Below are 11,149 nucleotides of genomic sequence, written 5' to 3'. Positions count from 1 at the left end.
GAAATATGCCATAGACTGTCTCTTATACACATCGAGATGGGTATAAGAGACAGATATATATATATATATAAGCGAAACAGAATCTTGAAACATAAGTTTGCAGTGGAAATTACTATGTCAGGTTTGTTGATTGCCGTAGCTGTCTTAGCTTTATATTCTTCTTTGAAAATTGACAACTAAATTGCATGTCATTTTGTAAACACTGACGTGGATAAAGGAGGTATAGGAGGGTGAGAAAAATATGCTTCGTCGTCAAGTTATTTTAAAATATTGATGAAGGTTGTATAATAATTTAAAGAAATTAGAAAAGTTGTAACGACAGCAGACTTAATATGCATTGTTGTTAATCATATTACTACGTACATCGATATTGGTTTATTATTTAAATTCATACATCGTATCATTCATAGTGGTTTTTAGGCCATCTTCCCATGTGTTGATCGCATTATCGGATTATTCTTTGGCATCGAAATCATCGATAGCCACTTAAGCTATCAAATGTTCGTTGTTGTACCCAGATTTATGTCTGTGTCTCCAGATTCTGCTTGATTGTAGGACTATACAACAAGTACAGATTTCGAAAGTATTTACATGTAGGCTTATCTATTATTCTTCTGCAATATCCTGCCATGTCGGTCGTAAACTAGCGTAGGGCCTACGCAGAAATAAGTTTTGATTGCTTGTGCACATGCGCAAAACCAAAACTGAGCTTTATTGGCATATTGAAATACAGTTGAATGTCTTCTTTCTAGTCTTCAAATGATTGGCTACGTTTGTTATCCTGTAATACTGAGTTTCCATGGCAACTAATGAGCGTTTGTTGGACAGCCCCATGATATCTGTTGTGTTTTACGTTCAATTAGCACATGTCAATTGAGATCCGAATCGTACGTATCCGACAATTTAACTTGCTTAGTAATATATATCTCAATAAATAATCGACTTTGTTCTGTTGCAGTCCGGACTACTGTGAGATGGCTAACAGTGCCCTGACGTCGGTAATATGTCTGGTATTGGTACAGTTTATATTACTGTCTCTTGTCACACCACTTGACGCAGCGAGGCGAGTAAAACACCCTCCTAACATGAGTAGATGGGGAAAGCGCTTATACACATTACCTGCAGGTAAGAGAAATATACATATGTTATATAGGGCCTAAATATAATTAGCCTTAGGCCTTACTCAAGTGCGTAGATCTGTTTTCAAAGGTAGGAGGAAACATTCCGTAAGATCACACCCACCTCAACCCCACCATGGTTGGGGTTGAGGTGCGAACATTTGAGGAAATAGTATTCTCTAGATCATTCATGGAAATGACATTCTTATGTAGTAAAATCCATCAGCATCACATCACCCTTACAGTCAAAATGAAGCGCCAACAAATTTCTCATGATCTTTTATCAGCGATTTGATTTACCTACTTCAAGCCGCGAGTTCACACCCATCTTAACCCCACAATGTTAGGGCTGAGGCCCGACAATTTGGGTAAATATTACCTCTAGCTGGCCGGAAATAACACTCTTATAGTAAAATTCATCCTCATCACATCAACATTATATCAACATTCTCTTGATCATTTATTAGGGATTTTCAGCAATTATAGAGATCTAATTAATCCCTGTGATGCACCATTGAACATAAAACCTAATTGTCTTTGATGTTTACTTTACTTTACCTACTTCACGTGCCGAAAACCAATCTCATCTTTACACTCAAACTTCATACTTCTCAAATTATAATAGGCACGCACACTCTAGTCGTGTATAGGTAATTCAGATATTTGGGGGCAGATAATATACTAATATCTTACTAAGAAGATATATTCTGGCTGTACAGGGCTCTTTCGTTAAAAAATGGGTCATTTATGCAGTTCTTTTTAACAATTTTCAGGCATCTTTTTGAATTATGAAATAACATTGCCGCCTAAAAGTGGGCGGACGTGTATCCTGTCCTCCATGATCTGCACCCATGGGCCTACTGTACACAATTAGTAGTTGAAACAATGTGTGCATGCTGTATTTTGGTCAAATAAACAACGGAAACGAGACCAAACTAATAGTGATGATTCCCATATTAAAAAGAAACTTCAGATGATAAATTTGAGAATTTGATTGTTTATCACAATATTTTAATAATAGAATTTAATAAATAATAATATTATTACTTATATCATTATTATTAAAATTATTATTAGGCCTATTAGTATAACAACTAAAATTATTTATTATATTACTAATAATCATACAGTAATATTACTAATAGGCCTAATTATGAAAAAATATTTATAATTATAATAATAATGATAATAATAGAATGTAGCACAATTTCAAAGACCAAATGAGCTATAATGTCTGTTGTGCTTGTTTACAGTAAATGGTGATTCAGTTTGAATGTTGATAAAGATATATGGTAATATTTTAATATAAGGATGAAATATGCCATAGAAATTCAAAATGAAGATAGATCCGTATAATGATAATCTAGGTTACAGTGATCATTATTGTAAAAAAAATGTTGTAAATGTAAAGCAATGTCGGTGACAACAAAGTGACAACAATGCAACAACGTTAAATGCCGCAAGGACATCATTTTACGTCATGCAACTTTTATCCGATTGACTATGAATGTTAGTGAACAGTTTTATTAGACTATCGTGGGGCTATATTATTACGGATCTATGCCATGTGATATCGTGTATAGGCCTACTAAAACGATAAAAGAAGTTGTCTCGTGAGTAAAAATGACAGGTGGAGAATATTATTTAGTTTTGCTTATTACAATTGAATTGACCAATCAGAAGAGGAGAGCTCAATGGTTCTTTCAAAAGCTGACGTAAAGCCGGGCACACACTTCGCCGACGCTTGTCCGCCGACGCTATTCACGGAGAATACAGCGTATCATGTTTAATGGCAATCTGACCATGTCTGCCATCCACAATCAGCAGCAGACTGCGTTGCGTCCGTAAGTAGTCACAGAGAGCAAAAATTGAATAAAGAAAATTTTAATAAATAAATAATTAAATTTGAGGGATGGATGGATTTATTAGATGTAGACACTAAGGATAACCCACGAAAATCTGATGAAAACTTATTTTCCAAGGGAATCCTTCTGGTGGTGATAGGGAAATACACCTGGAGACAATCCCCCTACTTTTATTTCCAAAGAGTGTACTTCGTTCTTTAAAGCCGGTTACTCACTGCGTGCGACGGCGACGCGACGGCAACGCAACAAAGGTCGCACGCAAAAAGACGTGGACCCAACGGATCGTCTTTTAATGAGGATCCGTTCAAATTACCACTACTGATAATCAGCAGACGGCGTTGCGTCGTCTATCGCTCGCCGGAAGCAAATGTGGATTCGTCGTGCGACGGTCGTACGACCTTCGTACGACGCAGTGAGGGTCCGGCTAAACGTGCACATGGGGCATAATGCACATAGGACCAGGGGCGCAGCCAGGGTAAAATTTAAGGGTGGTCGAGCCTTGCGAGCCCAGCGAGCAACTAGTCTGGGGGCCTCGGGGCCGCCAAGGGCCCGGTCAGGGTCGCCGAGGGGCAGAAGGTTCGGGAAAATTTTAGGTGATAAACGACAGAATTGAGAGAGGTAGTTTTCTACCATGGTAATTTCTATTAAGCCTCTAACCAAAAAAATAAAATAAATTTAAAAAAAATTTAAACAATTAAAAAATTCAACATGAAAGTAATGTGTAAACAAGAAAATAAATTTAGAACACTTGTAAAAATTCTGACATATATACGACGTGGCTAGTCTTTGGCTTATAACAGTAGTATATTTAAAGGGTATAGAGAAGAGTGAGATTTCACAAAGTGTTATATATTTTAAGCCCCTAATGAAGGCCTATTTTTAAATCGGTCTCAAAATCTGCCATGTTTTATTATTACCTACTGGAAGAATTTCTTGGACATGATAAAGCGTAGACCTCGCTTTCATATTATTTGCTTTAATAGTGTTGGTTAGGCCTATAATACTAGTTTGACGCAGCTAACGACGCGCCATCGTAAATCATAATGGTTTATGGGAGGTATCAAATGCACTGAGGGAGAACAAACGGGACCATAATATGGTAACCATAAAATCATGGTAACTCTTTGGTTACCCATATCGAGGTAGAAATGAAAACACTGTGATTTTACCGTATTATTTGGTATAATCAGGGAAGAGTGGATGGGATGTGATCGCTTACGGGAAGTGGTCAACTGTATTATACACTCTTCCCTGATTATACCAAATAATACTGTAAAATCACAGTGTTTTCAATTCCACCTCGATATGGGTAACCAAAGAGTTACCATGATTTTAACAAATGTTTTTTATCTAGTGTACTTTAATTAGTACTGTATACGCACAACATTCGAGATGTCTAGATAACACGGCGTGTGCGCCGGGTCTGAGGCAAGAGTCACTCAGTTACTCGATAAATCATAATAAAAGGAGTGTCGCTTACATTTTATATATTATGTTTTTTTTACATTACCAATCATTTACTAATATAATCGAGATGTCCTTTAAAATTTTTGATTAATTTAAGAGGAATACCGACTTCCTTGACCCCTTTTCGATGCGCCCGTGGGGACCAATGTCTCATCCGAAAGATGGTGCTCTATCGTAGCTTGCATTTGAGCTCTCAAACTGAAACACAAGGAGAGATGCGATGAAACTTACCGTACCTAGAGATCTGCACGTTTTAGTGTACACACTGTAGCTACCACCAGTTTAAGCCGACTGAGCTGAGATATGTGTTAAGTTAATTACGATGTGTGTTCATTTTGGTAAATTATGACTAATATTTTTTGTTTTTATATTATAAATGTGTGTAACATATTTAGCATGAATGTCAATTTATTCTATATAAGCCACTGGTTGTGTATGATAACATTAAAGTTCACCTCATCAATTATATTTATCTTATCTTTAATCTGATGACACCGCCTAAGTATCGTAAAGCTGTTAACTGACAAAAAAAAAGAAAAGAAAAGAAAAAACCTCATAAAATCAGAATATTGCTGATGATAAATGGAAAATTTACTCTCGCTGCTGTTCGAATTCTTCATAATATATTGTTAAAAGATTGTCCATACGTCCAATATTATAGAAGATCACTAAGAATACATTGGCATAAGGCCGATCCTTTCCTGTCCATCGATATGTGTTAACTAGCTAAGGTGTTACACGCCATTAGTAGCAATCATTAAAAAAAAATGATGTGCACCTAAATATTATGTCCATTATGACTCTTTAACAATTTGATGCGAGATAAGTAAAGAGCTTACTGTAAGTTATTAATATAATTACAGCCTACCGGTCACTCACAGAACAGCATAATTCAATAGTTATTGACATCATTTGGCTAATTATTCTATGATAATAGATTTTCATATTCCCTTAAGAATGATTCACTTGCCCTAAAATGCCGTGTTGGGAATACACTACAATTAAATTATGAATGTATAACTTTATTGTCCAATATGACACTGGAAATTTGTTTTCCCGCTAACAATAAAACACAGTATCAATAGAATATCACCGCCATTATCTTTTTTAATGACAATAGGTTATTTACTTATTCTTTAAAAAAATGATTTAGCATCATAAATTGTTGTACTAGTTGTGTTATGGTATATTCCTTTTGTTTAATGAATTACTAAGGAAATCAATTTACTATGTATTTTGCAAATAATTTGAAAAAATCTGGTTTATCGCAATGGCCTAAATCATATCTTGAATCCAATTGAGAAATAATAGTATGATATGTAATAAAAAAAAATGCATCATTATAAAAACATTGAATGTGTATTGCTTTCTGTTGTCGTTTATTGTATGTAATTCTATGTTTAGTATTGACTAATTGGGTCTGAAATGAAGTAATATAAGTGAGTTAATAATAAAACTGTCTGCGTTTCTAATGCACTTGAAGAATAGAATTCAGTAGTTTAATTTCTTAATTTGTATAATATGTAGGTATGATATTAACTTTCAATCTAAAAATAGTGCGAGAAAAATATCTTTCTTGTCAGCTAACGACGCATAAATAATACCACTCCAGTCATTCGTATACGTTTGAATCTGATAATCAAATAATAATAAAGATAATTATTGAAAAAAGTCAAAAAATAAGCAAAACCGAATTATTTCTGCCTCTGTCTCATTGGAGGATGAGCTTATTCGATCCCTTTAAATAAGCTCATTATCGTCACAACCAACAATAACATCCTCCTCATCTTCATCCCCATCATCATCATCATCATCATCGTCATCTTCATTATCATTATCATCATCATCATCGCCATCATCATCATCATCGCCATCATCATCATCATCGCCATCATCATCATCATCATCACCATCATCATCGCCATCATCATCATTATCATTATGATCTTCATCATCATCCTCATCATCTTTATCGTCATCATTCCTCTCCTCCTCCTCTTCATCATCCATGATGGTGATGATGTTAATGATATGATCATGATTATTAGGCCTACTACAGAAACAACAAAATGAGTTTTTAACTTAATTTTACGATCTTATATGTACATAACATGAAATGTGTTTTTATAATTGCACACAAATATACTAAAAATATTTTAAGTTTATAGTGAGTATATGTGAATAGATAACAAAGAGGAAAAAAGAAATAAAACATTTAACCACACTAAAGAGAAACACTTCATTTTACGAACGAATTGTAATGTATACAAATGTGCTAATATTATTATATTTTACTATGTCAACAAGTAACAAAAACATTTAAAAAAGTGGATACAAGCCTAAATAAAGAGAAAAACTTAATATTAATAACAAATTCGTGTCAATTTTACAAAATAGGCCCATTATTATCACAAGTAATTTTAAAGTGTATGGTTCGTACAAATCATTTCCTCTGAAATTGAAGTCGTAAAACAATCACTAGTTTTTCTATAATAACATTATGTAATTGGTACTTAGTATCTTGTGTTACATGTTACATACGGTAGGATAAATAATTTAGGGTACTTTTCAAATAGTCGCCACATTTTTGTTTTCAGAAGGCAAAACACATGAAACTCCTACAGAAATAATACAGAAAGATAATCAACCCGTGTCTTTTAGACATATTACAGTATAAGCCTAGATATATGATGGTGTTTGTCTAGGCGTAGTGAACAAATTTGTAAGGAAAATATAAGGAAATAACGGTACTGTTTTCCTTCTTCTTTAGACGAGAAACATGACTTTTCTTTCATTTGGACTAATTTAAATAAAACAAACCACTTATCAAAATGATTGATTGTCTTTTCCTACCTATATAATATCGCTTAATTAAGTAGGTATCTTCTTGGTGCACCATTCCACGATCTAATATACATCTCTTTAGAATCGTATATAATTTTACTTAATCAGCTTTTTAATAGCCTTGGCCTGATTTCGAATAAATCATACACTGTATGTGTTTTAAATTTAGTTTTTCATTATAGAATATACCACAGCGTTCTTGCTGTAAGGAAGTCCCGGAAAATTATGCACAATTACGAGACTTCAGGTTTTTATTAAAATGGTGCATTTTGCAATTCCAGATCTTTGTTTAAATATTACCATTGTAATGATAACTCTTTTTTGTTTAAAAATTTGGCCAAGTAAAATGTGTCAATGTCACTATTTTACTATTAATAATTTTTTTTTTTTTTTTTTTTTTTTTTTTTGCTGTTGTACTGATGGCGGGTTAATCTAAATCCGAAACATGCCTAGCATTTAATCTTTTGTTATATTTCTTAGGTACGTGGTGTTTTCATTAACTTACATCCTGTTGGTCGAGTAATCAAGGACATCAGTAATTTTGCCTATTTTTTTTTTGTTGACAAAACTAGTAAATGAATTTTTATTTGTTACAAGACATTCGGTGTATTTCCAAATTTAGAATAGATAATAATAATTTATTAATATTTAAGTTTTATATCGGTGGGAGCACACGAAAAGTTTAGGCCTAAATACAGATACAACTAAAAAAAAATCTTAACTAGGGCCTAAAACTTTATATAAAAAAAAACAAAAAAACAAAACAAAACTGCAGTACAACCTAAAATAGTTTTATACTAATGAGAAGAAAAACTAAACAGCAACAATGAAATCTAATTATCGCATTTAGTGAGACATTCTATCTCATGCCAATTTAACAATTTTTTACAATTTTTAAAAGCCGAAACAGAAGCTGAAATAGAAACATCACATATAATTGAGATCCTATCTTCGCTCCCAAGAACAAGTTGAATTTTATCTTCGTTATTGGAAGTAATAAAAAATTAAAGTGGACAGTTCTGCCTCCATGATGATAGCTAGAAATTTACAGTTAAGTATAAAGTATCAAATATCATTAATTTCTCCGTTTTGCACAAGGTACAGTTACCAGATATTTTGTTCATCCATTTTCATGTTCTGTCATCAAACAGAAGTGTATTTGATCCTAATTTAAATTGTGAACTTGTAACTTTGTGATGTTGGTCTTCTCATAAAGATATTTCTCAAGCTTAGAATATTTCAACGTTAAATTTGTTAATCCAATCTATAATATGTTACATACTCTCTACAGTTCTTACATAATAGAGTCATCATCATTCCGTTTATCCCATCAAGGGAGATCGGGTGGTCTCGACACTACCCTCCTTAGTCACCAACTCTGCTCAGCTCAACGACTCAGTTGCGGATTCAAGGGGGCACAGCCGGCCAGCCCCCATAAATTGTTCAAAATTATTTAAAAAAAACATGGAGAAAAAAGAAAATTATATTCAAATTTAAGTCTAAGAGTGCCATTTTCCATCATCTAGAGGTGCTATAATTATATGTTTTCTTACCTCAGCCCCAACCATGGTGGGGCTGATGTCCACTTGTGAAAATTGCTCCCTGGGCCCCCCTTTATTTGAATTCCTGGATCCGCCACTACTACTCTACCGTCATCTCGGACAAACTTTGGACAAACTTAATCATCGCTTTCTAGGTCGTCCTCTCTTCCCTTTGCCCATTTATACGTGCTCAGCTACACTCTTACCAAATCGCCCTCTTTTTTTCTCTCCATGTGTCTTGTACATGGTCGTGTACATCTGTGCCTTCGTTCGTATATATATAGGCCTATATATAAAAGGCCTATCTTTCTGCCCATCACGAAAAATTGATTCCATAAAAACATGTTCGGACCTTAATCAATTCAACAAACGAATAAAACTAGCGGATTTTTTTGACCAAAATGCACCACACCCGGACCAGAACCAACCTAAGATAAAATCGCTCACAAAGGAACAATGGATTCCCCCTAAAGGAAAGAACACAAATTTTATAGACACATTTGTAAGAACAGCGCAAACTCATCTAAACCAATTCATTAAAGAAGAACTACTACACTCTACATCCAACAGAAACCTGTCCCACCAAGAACTGAAAGCTATTAATACGCTACGTAATGATAAAACCATAGTCATCAAGAGAGCAGACAAAGGAGGTGCTATAACTATCATTAACAGAGATGACTACATCAGTGAAGCAGAGTCCCAGATTAAGGATTCATCTTTTTATGAACTGCTTAACTCCGACCCATCCTGTTCATATAAAAAAGAACTTAAGACTTTAGTTAGCCAATTACATCCTGATCTCAAGCCTAAGGTAAGCAGCCTCGTTCCCGACAATCCTACACCTGGTACTTTCTACACCATACCGAAAATACATAAATTACCTAAACTTATAACTAACAAAATTAATTCCACACCTAACCTACAAGACACAATTGATACCGCCAAATTGAGCCCAGCCAACATTTTCACACTTGCCAAAGACCTCTATATCACCACGCCAGGAAGACCTATCATTTTGGGTATTAATTATTCTCTTACCACATTTCGGGTTTTATTGACAGCATCCACAACCCACTACTCCCGAACATTAAAAGCCACATACAAGACACCACGCACTTTCTTCGCAAACTCCAGGAGATAACACACTTACCAGATAACACTCTACTGGTCACCATGGATGTCACTGGCCTTTATACTAACATCCCCCATAATTAAGGTATAGATGCTTGCAAATTCTTTCTTAATGAATTTTATCCTACTCCTTACACATCTGATCTTATTTCACTAATCGACTTTATTCTTACCCACAATCATTTTAAATTTAATAATTCTAACTATCGCCAAATTAAAGGCACAGCTATGGGTACTAAAATGGCCCCCTCGTACGCTAGCATATTCATGGACTTTTTTGAAAACAAAAACATCTACACATACCCCCTCCAACCTCTATTTTACGGCCGCTATATCGATGACATCTTCTTTATTTGGCCACATGGATCTGACACACTAAACTCATTCATCTCCCACATAAATAACTCACATCACAGCATCAAGTTCACCACGGAAAACTCTTACTCAGAAATCCCATTTTTAGATGTATTAGTTGGTTTAAAAGAGAATGAAGTCACATCAACAGTTTACACCAAGCCCACAGACAACCACAGATATCTTAACTTCAATAGCGCTCATCCCATAAAACTCAAAAAATCCATAATATATAGTCAGGCGCTCAGAATAAAATGAATTTGCTTCACCAATACCGAAATTCGATAAACATATAAACACTCTCATCCACAAATTAAGACTCAGCAATTTCCCCATGAAACTGATCAAACCATTAATTATTGAGGCCTCGTCCAAATCCTCGACTACAACCCCCGAATCCAACATCTCGCCAAAACTATCACCAAAGATTTTCGCATTCTTTCTGACTGCACTTCATCTAATTCAGAAGCACTCAAATCACCACCTCTCATAGCATACCGACAACCTCCTAACCTTAATTCACTAATAACTTCATCTAAACTCCCCACTATCACCCCTAAATTTGGTAATCACCCTTGTGGTAATTCACGATGCCAAATTTTTAAGCTTCTTTTTACCCGCGACACCATCAACATCCGCCACTTAACCATGCATACACCCACCATCAGACTGAACACATTTCGGGTTTTATGGACAGTATCCTCAACCCACTACTCCCGAACATTAAAAGTCTCATACAAGACACCACGCACTTTCTTCGCAAACTCCAAGAGATAACACACTTGCCAGATAACACTCTACTGGTCACCATGGATGTCACTGGCCT

The 11,149-nt window shown here is 34.9% G+C and overlaps 1 protein-coding gene across 2 annotated transcripts in view; it reads left to right on the top strand.

The window, feature by feature from the left end:
* Positions 1-11,149, top strand: part of LOC117108005 — a 45,227-nt gene that overhangs the window by 17,524 nt on the left and 16,554 nt on the right. The window contains exon 2 of one of the 2 annotated variants that reach the window (XM_033249829.1): positions 959-1,125. In XM_033249829.1, the coding sequence (XP_033105720.1) occupies positions 975-1,125 (151 nt within the window). In that variant the 5' untranslated portion in view covers positions 959-974. Of the gene's footprint in view, positions 1-811; positions 1,126-11,149 lie in introns of those variants that run through there. The other variant, XM_033249828.1, reaches the window with a different exon arrangement.

This window comes from Anneissia japonica, unplaced genomic scaffold (genome assembly GCF_011630105.1).
Source record: "Anneissia japonica isolate Jap-2015-1 unplaced genomic scaffold, ASM1163010v1 scaffold287960_len3192837_cov198, whole genome shotgun sequence".
Taxonomy (NCBI): Eukaryota; Metazoa; Echinodermata; class Crinoidea; order Comatulida; family Comatulidae; genus Anneissia; species Anneissia japonica.
This window is presented reverse-complemented; position numbering and strand designations above follow the sequence as displayed.